A 20,163-nucleotide genomic window follows, 5' to 3' on the forward strand; every position below is an offset into this window, starting at 1 on the left:
AATCCATTGCTATACATACCCACAGGTTTGTGAGCTCTTTGGAAACACACAGCAACTCCTTCTGGAGCTGAGAGTTTAAGGTCCTGAGCTCATCTTAGAGAGAGAGCGAGTGACAGAACAACCTAGGTTTCAGAGCACTCCAAAATTCAGAAGCCTAGAATCAAATAAGTGATGTAACTTACGGTGGAAAATGAAAAGGAAAAACCGGTGAGTAGGAAGAGAATCAAAATAAGATGATGTGGCCTGGCGCAGTGGCTCATGCCTGTAATCCCAGCACTTTGGGAGGCCGAGGCGGGCGGATCACCTGAGGTCAGGAGTTGGAGACCAGCCTGGCCAGCATGGTGAAACCCCGTCTCTACTAAAAATACAAAAATTAGCCGGGCGTGGTGGGGGGCACCACTATTACCCCACTACTCGGGAGGCTGAGGCAGGATAATTGCTTGAACCTGGGAGCAGAGATTACAGTGAGCCAAGATTGCACGACTGCACTCCAGCCTGGGTGACAAGAGTGAAACTCCATCTCAAAAATAAAATAAAATAAAATAAGATGTCCTTGAAGGCAGTGAAAAAATGTACCAATGAGGAGGGAGCAATCAACTCCAAATGCTTCTGTGGGTCAGCTACGATGAGAACCGGGAAACTGATTATTGCATTGAGCAACAAAAGTATTTTCACTGGAGTGATGGTTGAAAGAGACTGAAGGAATGACTTTTTTGAGATGGAGTGTTGCTCTGTCAACCAGGTTGGAGTGAAGTGGCATGAACATAGCTCATTGCAGTCTCAACCTCCTGGGTTCAAGCAATCCTCTCACCTCAGCCTCCTGAGTTCCTGGACAACAGGCACATGCCACCATGCCTGGGTGATTTTTTTTTTTTTTTTTCCCAGACGGAGTCTCGCTCTGTCACCCAGGCTGGAGTGCAGTGGCACGATCTCAGCTCACTGCAAGCTCCGCCTCCCAGGTTCACGCCATTCTCCTGCCTCAGCCTCCGGAGTAGCTGGGACTACAGGCGCCTGCCACCACACCCGGCTAATTTTTTTTTTTTTTTTTTTTGTATTTTTAGTAGAGATGGGGTTTCGCCATGTTCGCCAGGGTGGTCTCAATCTCCTGACCTCGTGATCCACCCACCTCAGCCTCCAAAAGTGCTGGGATTACAGGTGCGAGCCACTGCGCCCGGCCTCAAGTCTCAAAGTCCCACTCATTTTCAACTGATGCCCAAACCTTCATATTAGAAACTTGTGCTGGGTACGGTGGCTCACGCCTGTAATCCCAGCACTTTGGGAGGCCGAGGCGGGTGGATCACGAGGTCAGGAGATTGAGACCATCCTGACTAACACGGTGAAACCCCATCTCTACAAAAAATACAAAAAATTAGCCAGGCTTGGTGGCAGGCACCTGTAGTCCCAGCTACTCGGGAGGCTGAAACAGAAGAATGGCGTGAACCCGGGAGGCGGAGCTTGTAGTGAGCCGAGATGGCTCCACCGCACTCTAGCATGGGCGACAGAGTGAGACTCTGTCTCAAAAATAAATAAATAAAATAAAATAAAATAAAAATTAGCTGAGCATGGTGGTGCATGCCTGTGGTCCCAACTACTCAGGAGGCTGAGGTGGGAGGATCACTTGAGCCCAGGAGCTCGAGGCTGCAGTGAGCTATGATCACACCACTCTACTTTAGCCTGGGTGCCAGAGCAAGACCCTGTCTCAAAAAATAATAATAGATAAATAAATGAATAAACAATTCCCCAAAACCTACCTTTGAAAAGTTCCTTCCTATTACAAATATCTGTGTCAGTCAGGGTATATTCAGGAGACAGAAATCACACTGGTTATTTTAACAGAGATGACCGAATATAAATAAATTTAGGTATTAAAGGATTGGTAACTAGGAAACTGAAAAGGCAAAAAGAGGACCCTGTGGTATTGTGGTGGCAGTAACTACAGGAAACAGCATTATATTGGTCCTGCTGTCACAGGACGCACCCCAAAACTGGGGTTCAGTCTGGGAGGCCAAGTGGGTTCTTGGCTTCACAGAGGAAAGAATTCAAGAGCAACAGGAGTTGAAGACCAGCCTGTGCAACATAGTGAGGCTCTGTCTATACTAAAAATAATTTTAGCCTGGACGCAGTAGCTTACCCCTGTAATCTCAACACTTTGGGAGGCCAAGGCTGGCGGATCACTTGAGGTCAGGAGTTCGAGACCAGCCTGACCAACATAGTGAAATCCTGTCTCTACTAACAATACAAAAATTAGCTGGGCATGGCGGCATGCACCTGTAATCCCAGCTACTTGGGAGACTGAGGCTGGAGAATCGCTTGAACCCAGGAGGCAGAGGTTGCAGTGAACCAAGATCGTGCCATTGCACTCCAGCCTGGGCAACTCTGTCTCAAAAAAATAAGTAAATAAAAATAAAAATAATTTTTAAAGTTGGCCAAGTGGGCATGGTGGTGCCTACTTGTAGTCCCAGCTACTTGGGAGGCTGAGGCCGGAGGGTTGCTTGAGTCTGGGAGGTCGAGGCTATAGTGAGCCATGATGGTACCACTGCAGTCTAGTCTGGGTAACAGAGTGAGACCCTGTCTAGAAAAAAAATAATAAATTGAAGAGCAAGTGGATTCAGTAAAGTGAAAGCAAGATTATTAAGGAAGTAAAGGAATAGCCAGGCATGGTGGCGCATGCCTGTAATCCCAGCACTTTGGGAGGTGTAGGTGGGTGGATCACCTGAGGTCAGGAGTTCGAGACCAGCCTGACCAAAATGATTAAACCCTATCTCTACTAAAAATACAAAAATTAGCCAGGTGTGGTGGCATGCGCCTGTAATCCCAGCTACTTGGGAGGCTGAGACAGGAGGCTCTCTTGAACCCGGAAGGCAGAAGTTGCAGTGAGCAGAGATCACGCCATTGCACTCCAGCCTGGGCAACAAAAGTGAAACTCCATCTCAAAAAAAAAAAAAAGAAAGTAAAGGAAAAAAAGGGGCTGGGTGCAGTGTCTCACCCCTGTAATCCCAGCACTTTGGAGGCCAAGGCAGGTGGATCACTTGAGGCCAGGAGTTCAAGACCAGCCTGGCCAATGTGGTGAAACCCCATTTCTACTAAAAAGTACAAAAATTGGCCGGGCGCTGTGGCTCACGCCTGTAATCCCCATCTCTACTAAAAATACAAAATTAGCTGGGCGTGGTGGCACATGCCTGTAATCCCAGCTACTTGGGAGGCTGAGGCAGGAGAATCGCTTGAACCCGGTAGGCGGAGGTTGCGGTGAGCCAAGATTGCGCCACTGCACTCCAGCCTGGGCAACAAGAGTGGAACTCCATCTCAAAACAACAACAACAACAAAACAAATACAAAAATTAGCTGGGCGTGATAGCGTGTGCCTGTAGTCCCAGCTACTCAGGAGGCTGAGGCACAAGATATGCTTGAACCTGGGAGGTGGAGGTTGCAATGAGCCGAGAATATGTCTCTACTCCAGCAGCCTGGGTGACAGAGGGAGACCCTGTCTCAAAAAAAAAAAAAAAAAAGAGTGAATGAAAGAGTGGCTACCCCACAAGCAGAATAGTCCTAAGGGCTATTGGTTGGCTGTTTTGATATATTTTTATGGTTATAGTTATTTTTTGATTATATGCTAAATAAGGGGTGGATTATACATGAGTTTTCTGGGTGAGGAACAGGGAGCTCCCAGAACCTGAATTTTCTCCCCCATCCAGATGATACCGAGTAACTTCTCAGCATGGCCGTGGCATTTGCAAATTGTCATGGCGCGGGTGGAAGTGTGTTTGGCATGCGAATGCATTCTAATTAGTGTATAATGAGCAGTGAGGGTAGCCAGAGGCCGCTTTCATCCTGTCTTGGTTCCAGCTGGTTTTGGCCAGTTTCTTTTACTGTCTCCTGTGTTATCAGCAGGGTAGCAGGGTCGTGTCACGTGTTGTCTTGGAAATTAGTCCTGCCAAATTCCTACTTTATTCCCCGCTCAAACATTATATAGGCCTCCTTAATCTTTTTTTTTTTTTTTTTTTTTTTTGAGACAGAGTTTCGCTCTTGTTACCCAGGCTGGGGTGCAATGGCACGATCTCGGCTCACCGCAACCTCCGCCTCCCGAGTAGCTGGGATTACAGGCACCCGCCATCATGCCCAGCTAATTTTTGTATTTTTAGTAGAGACGGGGTTTCACCATTTTGGCCAGGCTAGTCTTGAACTCCTGACCTCAGGTGATCCACCCACCTTGGCCTCCCAAGGTGCTGGGATTACAGGCGTGAGCCACCACGCCAAGCCCTCCCCACCCTAATCTTATTATGCAAATGAACTCTCCCCATGGCCAGAGCCCTCTTGTCCGCTTGTTACTGTACACGTAGCTGGCAGAGAAGGGAAGATGGAGCCACCATATTGAACATGTCTAGTCCCTAGTTCCTTGTTCCTGCCAGGCCGGCATTCACCGAGGCAAGCTCCCAGCTTGCACATCTATCTCTGCAGCTCAACTTTACAAGCCGCTCTTCCCATACCCTATCAGTCTAAGTGATTTTGTCTTAACTCCTACATCACCTTGACCTTGACTGTCTTCACGGGCGGGAACTGGAGTGGCTTTTTTGGCTCAGCCTGCTGCTGGTGACTCCTCATGAGCGGAGCGTGGGAGCAAGCAAGTGCAGGAACTGAAGGGAACAAACGCTGGAGCCGGCCAGTCACTGCTCTCTGGTGGGAGCAGGCTCTGTGCGGCAGTGTCCAAGCCCCTGTCCTCTCAACACCCGGGTTCTTGACTGGTGTCCAGGAAGAATTAGGTCACACGAACAGATTGTAGGGTAGTGTATGGGGAGGATTTTACTGGGTGATGGAAGTGGCTGTCAGCGGAATGGAGGCTAGGGGAGGGTACGGGAAGAAGGTGATCTTTCCCTGAAGCTGCTCCATCTGAAGTGAGCCGTGTCTATCCATAGTCTTTGATGCTCAGCCATCAGCCGCTTGTGTTGCTCTGCCAGCTGCAGTCTTTTTGTGGGCACAGGATAGGGGTGTGGCAGGCCAAAAAGGCAACATTTGGATGGAAAAATGGGGTCAGCTGTTTTCACTTAGGGCGGCGGTTCCAGGATTAAGGATAGGGTTTAGCCGGGACCCCAGCTGTTCTGTACCAGTCTGGGTATGATGAAGGTAGCCAGGTAGTTGTTTGTATATCTTGTTGATATTTTTCTCTATTTGATCTGAGGTGTTTATATAGGTACAGCAGGTTTTATTAATTACAGTTGTTCCACTACACCATACTAATTACTAATGTTCCATTAGACCATGGATAGACTAATGCTAATCTGTTACTCATTACTACATCTGTTACAGAATTAAGGGACAGTCTCAATTTATCTAAACTGTCCTCCAGTCTATGAGACACCAGTGTACAGAGTAAAGAAGTAAAGTTTTTTGTTTTGTTTTGTTTTGTTTTGTTTTTGAAACAGAGTCTTGCTCTGTCGCCCAGGCTGGAGTGCAGTGGTGTGATCTCAGCTCAGTGCAAGATCCGCCTCCCCGGTTCACACCATTCTCCTGCCTCAGCCTCCAGAGTAGCTGGGACTACAGGCACCCGCCACAACGCCCAGCTAATTTTTTGTATTTTTAGTAGAGACGGGGTTTCACCATGTTAGTCAGGATGGTCTCAATCTCCTGATCTCATGATCCACCTGCCTCAGCCTCCCAAAGTGCTGGGAATACAGGTGTGAACCACCGCACCCGGCCGAGTAAAGAAGTAAAGTTTTGAAGAGTTGCCTCATGATTGGCAAATCCTCCCCATGGGGCCAACAAGTTGATGGCAGCCCCAACTCCAGCCAAGATAAGGCCAATTGCCTGCTTAGCACTTGGGTGAGTGACGTCATATAACTGTATATTAGAGGGCTTTGCCTGTCCTGTTATACGTTGACCCCCTGAACCAAGCATTATCAATACACTGTTAACCATGGGTTTTATGATTTCAAATGAAAGAAAAGTTATTTGGAGGCTGACTGAATGGGTATCTGATATGGTTTGGCTCTGTGTCCCCACCCAAATCTCATCTCAAATTGTAATGCCCGTAATCTGCACACGTCGAGGGAAGATCCAGGTGGTAGGTGATTGGATCATGGTTGTGGTTTTCCCCACGCTGTTCTCGTGATAGTGAGTGAGTTCTCACGAGATCTGATGGTTTTATAAGGCAGTTTTTCCTGTGCTTGCTCACTCTGTCTCTCTTGCCACCACGTGAGATGTGCCTACTTTCCCTTCTTCCATGATTGTAAGCTTCCTGAGGCCTTCCCAGCCAGGCAGAACTGTGAGTCCATTAAAACTCTTTTCTTTATAAATTACCCAGTCTCGGCTATGTCTTTATAGCAGGGTGACAACGGACTACTACAGTGTCCGTATAACCAAAGGTATCCATTGGAAGCACAAACCCATGTAGGATGGGAGTTAAGAAGGTTGAGTATCTCTGTTATCTACGTGGTGCTTTGGTTTAAGCATGAATGGGATAAGAATCTGAGGGGAGTCCGGGGACAGTGGCTCACGCCTATAATCCCAACACTTTGGGAGGCTGAGGTGGGCAGATCACTTGAGGTCAGGAGTTTGAGACCAGCCTGGCCAACATGGTGAAACCTCATCTCTACTAAAAATACAAAAATTATCTGAGTGTGGTGGCAGGTGCCTATAATCCCAGCTACTCAGGAAGCTGAGGCAGGAGAATTATTTAAACCCAGGAGGTGGAGGTTGCAGTGAGGCAAGATTGTGCCACTGCACTCCAGCCTGGGCAACAGAGCGGTACTCCATCTCAAAAAAAAAAAAAAAAAGAGAAAAAAAAGAATTTGACTGGAAAGTGGTAATTTAAAATAATGCCATTATTATCAGAGGCAGCTATGGGAGTAGAGAAGGGCATAATTGTGTACAGAGGGACTAAGACCCTCCAGGGAGACAAGAAGAAATGTATTTGATGGTACCATCAGGGCAAAAGTGTGTGGCATTTACTTGACAGGTAGTGTTAAAAGATCCTGCTCTGGCCAGGCACGGTGGCTCACGCCTGTAATCCCAGCACTTTGGGAGGCCAAGGCGGGCGGATCACCTGAGGTCAAGAGTTCGAGACCAGCCTGGCCAGCATGGTGAAACCTCCATCGCTACTGAAAATACAAAAAAATTAGCCAGGCATGGTGGCAGGTGCCTGTAATCCCAGCTACTTGGGAGGCTGAGGCAGGAGAATCGCTTGAACCTGGGAGGCAGAGGTTGCAGTGAGCTGAGATCACGCATTGCACTCCAGCCTGGGCAACAAGAGTGATACTTTGTTTCAAAAAAAAAAACAAAAAACAACAACAAAGAAAAGACTTGCCCTATAAATGGCATTGAATAAGTGGCACAAAGTAGATACCATTGCCTGTAGGAGAGTTGGCATATGGGTATTATTATAGTACTGAGGACAGGCCAGGTGGATAACATTGCAGGAAAACAATTTTAAAGGGACAGCCGTCTAGTTGGAAAGTTTCCTATGGGAACAGGCAAGGTCTAATAAATAATTCTAATAGAGAGTGTTTCCTAAAGCAATGTCTAAGATGACGAGGAAAAGAAACATCATTGTTGGCCGGGCATGGTGGCCCACCCCCATAATCCCAGCACTCTGGGAGGCTGAGGCAGGCGGATCACCTGAGGTCAGGAGTTTGAGACCAGCCTGGGCAACCTGTTGAAACTCCGTGTTTACTAAAAATACAAGAAATTAGATGATCGTGGTGGCAGGCACCTGTAATCCCAGCTACTCTGGAGGCTGAGGCAAGAGAATCACTTGAATCTGGGAGGTGGAGGTTGCAGTGAGCTGAGATCGTCCCACTGCACTCCAGCCCGGGCGACAGAGCAACACTGTCTCAAAAAAAAAAAAAGGTGATATCAGTGGGCGGTGGGGGGTCCCCAAATGCCAGGATCTTGACATCATCGCGAGAAGTAAGGAACTCAAGGATGAGTCAGAAGATGGTGAAAGTAAGGAGATTTATTGCAAAGCAAAAAGTACACAAGAAAAAGGCATGTGGGCAGGTTCAAGAGAGAGTGACACAATGGGGTTAGGGCTACTACCTTTTCTTTTCCTCTTTTTTTATTTTTTATTTATTTCTTTTTCTTCTTTTTTTTTTTTTTGAGACGGAGTCTCGTTCTGTCCCCCAGGCTGGAGTGCAGTGGAGCAATCTCTGCTTACTGCAAACTCCGCCTCCCGGGTTCACGCCGTTCTCCTGCCTCAGCCTCCCGAGTAGCTGGGACTACAGGCACCCGCCACCAAGCCCACCTAATTTTTTGTATTTTTAGTACGGACGGGGTTTCACCATGTTAACCAGGATGGTCTCAATCTCTTGACCTCGTGATCCGCCCGCCTCGGCCTCCCAAAGTGCTGGGATTACAGGCGTGAGCCACCGCGCCTGGCCTCTTTCTTTCCTTCTTTCTTTCTTTTTCTTTCTTTCTTTCTTTTCTTTTCTTTCTTTCTTTCCTTCCTTCCTTCCTTCTTTCTTCCTTTCTTTCTTTTTCTTTCTTTCTTTCTTTCTTTCTTTCTTTCTTTCTTTCCTTCCTTCCTTCCTTCCTTCCTTCCTTTCTTTCTTTCTTTCTCTCCCTCCCTCTCTCTCTCTCTTTCTTTATTTCTCTCTCTTTGTCTCTCCTTCCTTCTTTCTTTCCTTTCCTTTCTTTCCTTTTTCTTGGAAGGGGTCTCACTCTGTCATCCAGGCTGGAGTACAGTGGCGTGATCATGGCTCATTGCAGCCTTGACCTCCTAGGCTCAAGCCATCCTCTCACCTCAGCCTCCCAAGTAGCTGGGACTACAGGCATGTGCCCCCAAGCCCGGCTAATTTTTAAACTTTTTTGTGGAGATGGGGTCTTGCTATGTTGCACAGGCTGGTCTCAAACTCCTAGGCTCAAGCTATCCTCCCACCTCAGCCTCCCAAAATGCTGGTCAGAAGTTCGAGACCAGCCTGACCAACATGGAGAAACCCCTTCTCTACTAAAAATACAATATTAGCCGGGCATGGTGGCGCATGCCTATAATCCCAGCTACTTGGGAGGCTGAGGCAGGAGAATCACTTGAACCAGGAGGCGGAGGTTGCAGTAAGCTGAGATCGAGCCATCGCACTCCAGCCTGGGCAACAAGAGCAAAACTCTGTCTCAAAAAAAAAAAAAAGAACAAAAATGTACTGGGAGTCTGGGTATAAAGTTATATAAAAGAAAGCATCTGGGCTGGTCGCGATGGTCATTGCTCTAATCCCAGCATTTTGGGAGGCTAAGGTGCGTGGGTCACCAGAGGTCAGGAGATCGAGACCATCCTGGCTAACATGGTGAAACCCTGTCTCTACTAAAAATACAAAAAATTAGCCTGGCATGATGGCACGTGCCTGTAGTCCCAGCTACTCGGGAGGCTGATGCAGGAGAATTGCTTGAACCTGGGAGGCAGAGGTTGCAGTGAGCCAAGATCGTGCCACTGCACTCCAACTTGAGTGACAGAGCAAGATCCCATCTCAAAAAAAAAAAAAAAAAAAAAAAAAAAAACGAAAAAGCATGTTTATATCCAATACCATGAACCCATTAGCCTTTCCTGGGACGTGGGTCAGCATTGTGTGAGGGTTGGGAACTAGTGGCAGGAGTGGAATTCCTGCCTCGTTGACTGCCCTCAGAGCCTTAACAAACTCGTATCCCCATCTGGTTATTTTATAGGCAGCATGGGGGTGTTATATGGGAACTGACAGAGTTGTAACACTGTGTATTTTTATTTGTTTATTTATTTATTTATTTATTCATTTATTTTTTGAGACAGAGTCTTGCTCTGTTGCCCAGGCTGGACTGCAGTGGTGTGATCTCGGCTCACTTCAAGCTCTGCTTCCCAGGTTCACACCATTCTCCTGCCTCAGCCTCCCGATTAGCTGGGACTACTGGCACCTGCCACCACGCCCGGCTAATATATATATTTTTTTTGTATTTTTAGTAGAGATGGAGTTTCACCTTGTTAGCCAAGATGGTCTCGATCTCCTGATCCTGTGATCCGCCTGCCCGGCCTCCCAAAGTGCTGGGATTACAGGTGTGAGCCACCATGCCCAGCCTAAACTGGAAATCTTAGGGCCCTTCCCAGAGCTGGGGTGAGTCAGACGCCAACATCGCAGATGAGCATCCAAGATGAAGTTGCTTTTCCCTCTACCAGTGGTCTCAGAAAACAGATGCTGAGCTGAGCGCGCTGGCTCACGCCTGTAATCCCAGCACTTTGGGAGGCCAACTGCACCTGAGGTCAGGAGTTTGAGACCAGCTTGGCCAACATGGCGAAACTCTGTCTCTATTAAAAATACAGAAATCAGCCAGGCATGGTGGCGAGCGTCTGTAGTCCCAGCTACTCGGGAGGCTGAGGCAGGAGAATTGCTCGGACCCGGGAAGCACAGGTTGCAGTGAGCTGAGATCGCGCCACTGCACTCCAGCCTGGGTGACAGAGTAAAACTCCGTCTAAAAAAAAAAAAAAAAGATGCTGAAGACGGGATTCTGGGATTAAGTTATTCACCTCTTTGTTCTTTGATGAGCTGTTTAATGATGTGATGATATCCTGGGAGGTGGAAAACGGGATGACAGTTATTGCATGTAGTGGCATCATTCATTATTTATTATCTTTGGTTGTTTGCAATGAGGTTCCAGTAAAGAAATCAAAAGCCTTGACCAGGTGCGGCGGCTCACGCCTGTAATCCCAGCACTTTGGGAGGCCAAGGTGGGCGGATCACCTGAGGCTGGGAGTTCGAGGCCAGCCTGACCAACATGGAGAAACCCTGTCTCTACTAAAAATACGAAATTAGGCAGGCGTGCTGGCACATGCCTGTAATCCCAGCTACTCAGGAGGCTGAGGCAGGAGAAGCACTTGAACCAGGGAGGTAGGGTTGCGGTGAGCCAAGATGGTGCCATTGCACTCCAGCCTGGGCAACAAGAGAGAAACTCCAACTCAAACAAACAAACAAACAAAAAAACAAAAACAAAAGGCTTTAGCCAGGCATGGAGGGCACACCTGTAGTCCCAGCCACTTGGGAGGCTGAAGCTAGGGGATTACTTGAGCCCTGGAGTTCAAGGCTGCAGGGAGCTATGCCACTGCACTCCAGCCTGTGTGACAGAATGAAATTCTGTCTCTAAAAAAAACCTTTTTTTTTGTTGTTGTTGTTGTTTGTTTGTTTTTGAGAGGGGGTCTCGCTCTGTTGCCAGGCTAGAGTGCAATGGCGCGAACTAGGCTCACTGCAACCTCTGCCTCCTGGGTTCAAACGATTCCCCTGCCTCAGCCTCTCTAGTAGCTGGGACTATAGGCATGTGCCACCACGCCTGGCTAATTTTTTGTATTTCAGTAGAGACGGAGTTTCACCATGTTGGCCAGGATGGTGTTGATCTGACCTTGTGATCTGCCCGCCTCAGCCTCCCAAAGTGCTGGGATTACAGGCATGAGCCACTGTGCCTAGCCAAAACAAAAAACAAAAAAACAAAAAAACCCGTTTTTAAAGACTTTAGAAAATCAACTAACTGCTGACCTTGACCAATATAGTGGGAGCGATGAGGGCTGTGGAACAGAACAGCTATTTCTGTCACACTGGGAAGACGACATAAAGAAAATGATGAGCTCAGGACTTTAATCTCAGCTCCAGAAGGAGATAGAGATGCTGTGTATTTCCAAAGAGCTCAAAAATCTGGGTGTTTGTGTAGCAACAGATTCTAACAGTGTTGGACCAGGAAGGATGGAATGTAAAGTTTGATGGGAATGAATTAATTTATTAATTCTGAATTTAATGTGCTAGCTTGAGCAGCTGTAAGTAGCTCTAATAATAATGGACCAAAACTTGGGTTCAGTGATGGCCTACATTTAATTAGGTTAATATCCCAGAACTTCCCTGGTAGAATGTCAAGAAGAGAAGATAAAGTGGCTGGAGGGGTGGCTCAGGCCTGTAATCCCAGCACTCTGGGAGGCTGAGGCAGGCAGATCAGCTGAGCTCAGGAGTTTGAGACCAGCCTGGCCAACATGGTGAAACCCTGTCTCTACTAAAAATATAAAAATTAGACGGGCATGGTGGTGCACACCTGTAATCCTAGCTACTCAGGAGGCTGAGGCAGGAGAATCTCTTGAACCTGGAAGGTGGAGGTTACAGGTTGCAGTGAGCTGAGATCATGCCACTGCACTCCAGCCTGGGTGACAGAGTGAGACTGTCTCAAAAATAATAAATAAATAAACAAATAAATAAATAAAATAATCTAAAGGATTTGGGAGGTAGCAACTCTGGAATAGAATTGTTATGTGCAATCACTTGTTTCTCCTCCGGTATATAGCCCCAGGAGTACACAGGAACATTCTTTTCATTGAGAAATGAACTAGGGAGGAGTATAAATAAGTGGATGGATGGATGGATGGATGGATCAATCAATAGATCCACAGAGTGCTCTCCATTCAACAATTGAAGCACACACATTTTTTTTCTCAAGCACATTTATAAAAATTGATTGTACTAAACCAAAAGAAAGCCCCAATAAATTCAATGAACAGGTATCATACAGATCAATGTTTCTGATCACTATGCAATTAGATCTCTAGTTAATGTCAAAAAGAGGAATTTAAAATCCTCATATATGTGGAAATTTAAATTGTTTTAACTTTTGGTTTTGAGACGGGGTCTTGTTCTGTTACCCAGGCTGGAGTGCAGTGGTGCGATCACAGCTCACTGCAGCCTTGACCACCCAGACTCAAGCCATCCTCCCGCCTCAGCCTCCCTAGTATCTGGGACTATAGGCACGTGCTACCATGGTAAGCTAATTTTTTTATTTTTATTTTTAGCAGAGACAGGGGTCACTATGATGCACAGGCTGGTCTTGAACTCCTGGGCTCAAGCAATCCTCCCGCCTCAGCCTCCCAAAGTGCTGGGATAAGGTGTGAGCCACCGCACCCGGGTTTCCCTGCATTCCAGGGGACTTGTTTACAATCTGTTAACTTTGCATTCTTTTGTTGTTTTAAGTGTGTTTCTTTCTGTCTTTCTTTGTTTTTTGTTTTTTTTTTTTGAGACAGAGTCCCACTGTGTCACCCAGGTTGGAGTGCAATGGCGCGACCTCAGCTCACGGCAACCTCTGCCTCATGGGTTCAAGCAATTTTCCTGCCTCAGCCTCCCGAGTAGCTGAGATTACAGGCATGCACCACCACGCCCAGCTAATTTTTGTATTTTTAGTAGAGACTGGGTTTTACCATGTTGGCCAGGTTGGTCTCGAACTTCTGACATCAGGTGATCCGCCTGCCTCAGCCTCCCAAAGTGCTGGGATTACAGGCGTGAGCCACCGCCCCCAGCCAGTGTGTCTCTTATAAAACAGCATTGATCTGGATTTAGTGTGTATATGTTTTAATCCATGTTATCAAACTTTGTCTTTTAACTAGTGAAGTCTTGTTAATTTACATTTAATGATTGATATAATTGACACTGTGTTTATCATCTTCATGTATTATATTACTTCAGTTTATCTCTCCCTCCTCAAACTCCAAAATGTGGATATAATCTAGTCTTTAAATTCTTAACTATTGAGGATATATTTTTCTGTTTCTTTTTTTTTTGAGACAGAGTCTTGCTGTCACCCAGGTTGGAGTGCAGTGGCGCGATCTCGGCTCACTGCAGGCTCCGCCCCCCAGGGTTCACGCCATTCTGCTGCCTCAGCCTCCTGAGTAGCTGGGACTACAGGCACCCGCCACCTCGCCCGGCTAATTTTTTTGTATTTTTAGTAGAGATGGGGTTTCACCATGTTAGCCAGGATGGTCTCGATCTCCTGACCTCGTGATCCGCCGGCCTTGGACTCCCAAAGTGCTGGGATTACAGGCGTGAGCCATTGCGCCCGGCCTATTTTTCTGTTTCTTACATTGAAGTTTCATTTTAAGACAACAGAAAACTTTACCAAATTATTCTAACCACTATACTTCATATGTTTCTTGCAATATCTTCTGGATTTGCACTTTTTTCTCTTTATTATTTTATTTTATTTTTTGAGACAGAGTCTCATTCACTCTGTTGCCCAGGCTGGAGTGCAGTGGCGTGATCTTGGCTAAAGGCAACCTCCACCTCCCAGGTTGAAGCGATTCTCCTACCTCAGCCTCCCTAGTAGCTGGGATTACAGGCACACTCCACCACGCCCAGCTAAGTTTTGTATTTTTAGTGTAGACAGGGATTCACTATGTTGGCTAGGCTGGTCTCAAACTCCTAACCTCCAGTGATCTGCCTGCCTCAGCCTCCCAAAGTGTTGGGATTACAGGCATGAGCCACTGTGCCCGGCCTATTGCCTCATTTTCACCTGAAGAAATTGGGTATTCTGCCAGACACAGAGGGTATTTCCAGGTATATTCTGTCTGTTAGAGAGGGTATTTTTACTTTGAGGAACTGCCAATTCCCTATTCTGTCTTTTATGGAGGGAAATATCATAACTCTGTGCTTTCCCTCTGAGCTCAGAGGTGTACTGGGGGGGAGGGGTATTAAACCTATGGGTCAAAAGCCCTGGGTATAAAGAAAACATTGTCAGGCCGGGCACAGTGGCTCATGCCTATAATCCCAGCACTTTGGGAGGCCAAGGCAGGAGGATCCCTTGAGTCTAGGAGCCCCAAACAAGCCTGGGTAACATAGTGAGACCCTGTCTCAATTTTTCAATGTTTTTTTTTTTTTTTGAGACGGAGTCTTGCTCTGTCGCCCAGGCTGGAGTGCAGTGGCGCGATCTCGGCTCACTGCAAGCTCCGCCTCCCGGGTTCACGCCATTCTCCTGCCTCAGCCTCCTAAGTAGCTGGGACTACAGGCGCCCGCCACTACGCCCGGCTACTTTTTTTGTATTTTTAGTAGAGATGGGGTTTCACTGTGTTAGCCAGGATGGTCTCGATCTCCTGACCTCGTGATCCGCCCGCCCCAGCCTCCCAAAGTGCTGGAATTACAGGCGTGAGCCACTGCACCCAGCCTCAATGTTTTTTTTTTTTTTTTTTTTTTTGAGACAGAGTCTCACTCTGTCACCCAGGCTGGAGTACAATGGCAGGATCTCAGCTCACTGCAACCTCTGCCTCCCGGGTTCAAGCAATTCTTGTGCCTCAGCCTCCTGAGTAGCTGGGACTACAGGTGCGTGCCTGGCTAATTTTTGTATTTTTAGTAGAGACAGGGTTTCACCATGTTGGCCAGGCTAGTCTCAAACTCCTGGTCTCAAGTGATCCACTCGCCTCAGCCTCCCAAAGTGCTGGGATTACAGGTGTGAGCCATTGCCTCTGGTCCTGGCTGACATCTTGACTCTAACTTCATGAGGATCTGAGCCAGGACTTAACCCCAGGAGTGAGGTTAACTGATTGTATTTCTGACCTTCAGAAGTTGAGATACATTTGTTATCTTAAGCAACTAACTTATGGGGTATTTTTACATAACAATAGACAACTAATAGTTATCTAGTAATAATCAGCCTAAAAAATGTTGACTTGACAGACCCATACTATACCACAGAACCTTGTTTCTACCAGCATTGCCATCTCAAAGAACTGTACCACCATCAGCACCTCTCTGGGGACCACGACATCCTGTTTGCTGAAAATTAAATAAATCACAGTGGGCTGGGTGTGGTGGTTCACACCTGTAATCCTAGCACTTTGGGAGACCAAGGCAGGCAGAATGCCTGAGCTGAGGAGTTTGAGACCAGCCTGGGCAACATGGGGAAACCTTGTTTCTACTGAAAATACAAAAACTTAGCCAGGCGTGATGGTGTGCGAACGTAATCCCAGCTACTCGGGCGGCTGAGACAGGAGAATTGCTTGAACCCAGGATGTGGAGGTTGCAGTGAGCCGAGACCACACGCACTTCAGCCTGGGTGACAGAGTGAGAATCTGTCTCAAAAAGAATAATAAAGTTAATTAATTAATTAAAATAATAAATCACATTGGGCATAGAGGGAGTGCATGGTGTGTGGCCAATTCACTAGGACTCTGGTGCCAAAAAGCAGACAGAATTCATGCCAGCATGAGAGGCTATTTATTGTTCAGGGGCTGAGCCCCCATGTTTTGGGGGGGTTCCTGCACTGCTGCCTCCCCCCATTGTTCCCGTGGACCCCTCAAGTGGCAGGTTGCTGAGATGATCGTGGAGGGAGCACATCTTCAAGTGTAGATGGTCCAGAGTGGCCATCTTCTCCCTGTCATGAGGCAGCGGGGAGTTGATGCCGGCATGGCTAGGTGCTGGGGTGTTGGAGTGGAAGGGGAGATCAGGCCCTTTCCCCAAGATCTCACCCTCCTCCCACGCCCTCAGCCTCCTTCCTCACTCCGGCTTCATCTTGTCTGTCAGCAGTAGGTTCTTGGCCCGCAGGGCCTCGTCTTGGGCCAGCCGAAGGGTGGAGCTCAGGGCCTCTGCCCTGACGTGTTTGGCTAAGGCCTGGCGCTCCAGCTCCTGGGGAGAGGACCGTAGGTGTAGCTGGGCTTGCTGGACTGGGCTGGGGATGGAGGGGGAACTGGATTGTGGAGGGCAAAGGGTAGGGTCCCATGGGGCCCACATTTCTCCCTCAGAGTTTCCCATCATGCCTTGAGCTTGAGACTGACCCCAGCATCCCACAATGCACTGGTCTCCAGATTCCGTTGTGGACTAAATCTGTGTCTGTCCTATTGTCTGTCCCATGATGCACTGACCTATGTCCCAGCAAGCACTAAATCAGTGCCTATCATCTGTCTCCTAAGCTCATGAACTATCCTACATTTGATATGTGTATGCGCCCCAGTATCCTACCACATGGTGAGCTCCTACATTCCATAATTTAGAAGACCCCACATCTCCTTATCCATTAGACCAGCACCTCTCACACAAAAGTCCTGGCCAGGTGCAGTGGCTCACACCTGTAATCCCAGCACTTTGGAAGGCCGACACGGGTGGATCACTTAAGGTCAAGAGTTCGAGACCAGCCTGGCCAACAGGGTGAAACCCCATCTCTACTAAAACTACAAATATTAGCTGGGCGTGGTGGCGTATGCCTGTAATCCTGGCTGCTCAGGAGGCTGAGACACGAGAATTGTTTGAATCTGGGAGGTGGAGGTTGCAACGAGCCAAGATGGCGCCACTGCACTCCAGCCTGGGGCAACAGAGAGACTCTGTCTCCAAAAAACAAAAGGCTGGGCACAGTGGCTCACGCCTGTAATCCCAGCACTTTGGGAGGCCAAGGCAGGTGGATCATGAGGTCAGGAGATCGAGACCATCCTGACTAACACGGTGAAACCCTGTCTCCACTAAAAATACAAAAAATTAGCCAGGCATGGTGGCAGGTGCCTGTAGTCCCAGCTACTTGGGAGGCTGAGGCAGGAGAAGGGCGTGAACCCAGGAGGCGGAGCTTGCAGTGAGCCGAGATTGTGCCACTGCACTCCAGCCTGGGCGACAACGCGAGACTCCATCTCAAAAAAAACCCAAAAACAAACAAAAAACAGTCCTTAGTGCCCTGGTTCTCTATGTCCAACTGCACCAAGCCCCATGTCCTCTCATGTATCAGTCCTATAGCTCGGCCACATCAATGTCCCACAGTGCCTCACTTGTCTGTCTCACCCACTACAACATAATCCCATAGTACATTAGGTCAACATCCCATAATACAGTGCACTAGGGCTTAAGTTCCACCAACTATTGGGCTGAGTGTGTTGTGCAATGCCCCAGGAAGAGCTGTGGTTCCATTTCTCATAATGCATCAGCTAACTGGGACCTACAGTCACTGGGTCTCCTATTTTACCTCAATATAGCTGACCCCAATGATCTCGTACAATGCACCGCCTCTCTAAAAGTTTAGAGAAAATTAGGCCTATGTTCCATGAAGCTTTAGACTGGTGTCTGTCTCGTGTCCCACAATGCACTAGATCCAACGTCCCATCGTGCTTTAGGCCCAAGTCCATCTTCCGAGGTTTCGTAATGATTGGCCTGTGACTCCCTCACCACCAAACTGCTTGTCCGTCTCCCCATGCATTAGGGCCACGTCCTCCCCCAGTGCCTGCTGCTCCCAGCTCAGCCCTTCCCCTTCTGCCACATACCAGCAGTACCCTTGAGTCTGGGGTTCCCCTCCCTTTGCTCCAACAGAAAAGTAAAGTGGGACATGGTGGCCCATATTCCCCGGTACCAGAATCTTCTTGTGTAGCCTCTGACAGCTGGGACAGGCAGGAGTCAGGCCCCTCTGCTTCACCTCGTCCACTAGCGGGGTCAGCGCTCGGTCCAGCAGCTGCTGCAGGGACTCCGTGGACAACTGTGACCCCTGGCTGGGGGAGGGGCGGTTACCAGATAAAGAGGCCCAGTACCAACTCCAGGATGCCCCACGCCCCATGCTCACCTGTGGAGCCTCCATTTGGCCTCGTTTCCAGTATGCACCCTATGCAACCTTCCCAGCATGGACTGTGCACCAGCTGTCCCTTGGTTTCCATGATGCTCTGGGGATCACTACTCCTTTTTTTTTTTTTTTTGAGATGGAGTCTGGCTCTGTTACCCAGGCTGGAGTGCAGTGGGGCAATCTTGGCTCACTGCAACCTTCACCTCCCGGGTTCAAGCGATTCTCCTGCGCCAGCCTCCCAAGTAGTTGGGACTACAGGCATGTGCCACCATACCCGGCTAGTTTTTGTATTTTTAGTAGAGATGGGGTTTCACCATGTTGGCCAGGATGGTCTTGATCTCCTGACCCCGTGATCTGCCCATCTCGGCCTCCCAAAGTGCTGGGATTACAGGTGTGAGCCACTGGGCCCGGCCCTTTTTGTTTTTTTTTTTTTTTGAGATGGAATCTCGCTCTGTCACGCAGGCTGGAGTGCAGTGGCACGATCTTGGCTCACTGCAACCTCTGCCTCCTGAGTTCAGCGATTCTCCTGCCTCAGCCTCCTGAGTAGCAGGGACTACAGGCACCTGCCAGCACGCCTAGCTAATTTTTGTGTTTTTAGTAGATATGGGGTTTCACCATGTTGTCCAGGCCGGTCTTAAACTCCTGACCTCCGGTGATCCTCCCACTTGGCCTCCCAAAGTGCTGGGATTACAGGCGTAAACCACGACGCCCAGCCAGAGTCACTATTTCTAAGGGCACCAGACAGCCCTCAGTTTCCAAAGGCTGTCAAGAACTAACACTTCCCATAATACACTAATGAAACTCGATTTCATGTTGTACTGTGAGTCCCCCTTTCCTACAATGTATCTTCCCACAATGGACCAAAAATGGTGTATCCCTTGGCTCCCACCATACACCAAGGTCTCACTTTCCCCTCAGTGCACTGAAACCCCGCCTCCCCTCATGTTCACATCCCAGCCTTCCCACAATGCACTGGAAATATGATGCTCAAAATGTACCAAGTTCTTTTTTTTTTGAGATGGAGTCTTGCTGTCGCCCAGGCTGGCGTGAAATGGCACGATCTTGGCTCACTGCACCCTCCACTTCCCAGGTTCAAGAGATTCTTCGGCCTCAGCCTCCCGAGTAGCTGGGATTACAGGCACTCACAACCACGCCCAGCTAATTTTTGTATTTTTAGTAGAGACGAGGTTTCACCATGTTGGCCAGGCTGGTCTCAAACTCCTGACCTCAGTGATCTGCCCGTCTTGGCCTCCCAAAGTGCTGGGATAACAGGCATGAACCCCTGCGTCCACCCTTTTTATTTTATTTTTATTTTTTTGAGACACAGTTTCACTCTACCTACCAGGCTGGAGTGCAGTGGCGTGATCTTGGCTCACTGCAACTTCCGCCTCCTGGGTCCAAGTGAATTTCTTTCTTTTTTTTTTTTTTTTTGAGATGGAGTCTCGCTCTGTCTCCCAGGCTGGAGTGCCGTGGCATGATCTCAGCTCACTGCAAGCTCCACCTCCGGGTTCACGCCATTCTCCTGCCTTAGCCTCCCTAGTAGCTGGGACTACAGGCGCCCACCACCATGCCTGGCTAATTTTTTTTGTATTTTTAGTAGAGACAGGGTTTCACCGTGTTAGCAAGGAAGGTCTTGATTTCCTGACCTCATGATCCGCCCGCCTCGGCCTCCCAAACTGCTGGGATTACAGGTGTGAGCCACCGCGCCCGGCCTGGTCCAAGTGAATTTCATGCCCCAACTTCCTGAGTAGCTGGGATTACAGGCACGCGCCACCACGCCCGGCTAATTTTTGTATTTTTCGTAGATACGGGGTTTCACCACGTTGGCCAGGCTGGTCTCGAACTCCTGACACCAAGTGATCCGCCCACGTTGGTCTCCCGAAGTGCTGGGATTACAGGCGT

The 20,163-nt window shown here is 48.4% G+C and overlaps 1 protein-coding gene across 5 annotated transcripts in view; it reads right to left on the reverse strand.

Moving 5' to 3' along the window:
- Positions 1-20,163, reverse strand: part of TSKS (testis specific serine kinase substrate) — a 56,676-nt gene that overhangs the window by 17,190 nt on the left and 19,323 nt on the right. For 3 of the 5 annotated variants that reach the window (XM_054464798.2, XM_054464800.2, XM_054464799.2), the window contains 3 exons: positions 18,058-18,193; positions 16,234-16,358; positions 15,928-16,107 (listed from right to left, as the gene is read on the reverse strand). The exons of 1 other annotated variant lie outside the window; for it this stretch is intronic. In XM_054464798.2, coding sequence (XP_054320773.1) covers positions 15,951-16,107; positions 16,234-16,358; positions 18,058-18,193 — 418 coding nt within the window. In that variant the 3' untranslated portion in view covers positions 15,928-15,950. Of the gene's footprint in view, positions 1-15,927; positions 16,108-16,233; positions 16,402-17,971; positions 18,194-20,163 lie in introns of those variants that run through there. One more of the 5 variants, XM_054464797.2, reaches the window with a different exon arrangement.

This window comes from Pongo pygmaeus, chromosome 20 (genome assembly GCF_028885625.2).
Source record: "Pongo pygmaeus isolate AG05252 chromosome 20, NHGRI_mPonPyg2-v2.0_pri, whole genome shotgun sequence".
Classification (NCBI taxonomy): domain Eukaryota; kingdom Metazoa; phylum Chordata; class Mammalia; order Primates; family Hominidae; genus Pongo; species Pongo pygmaeus.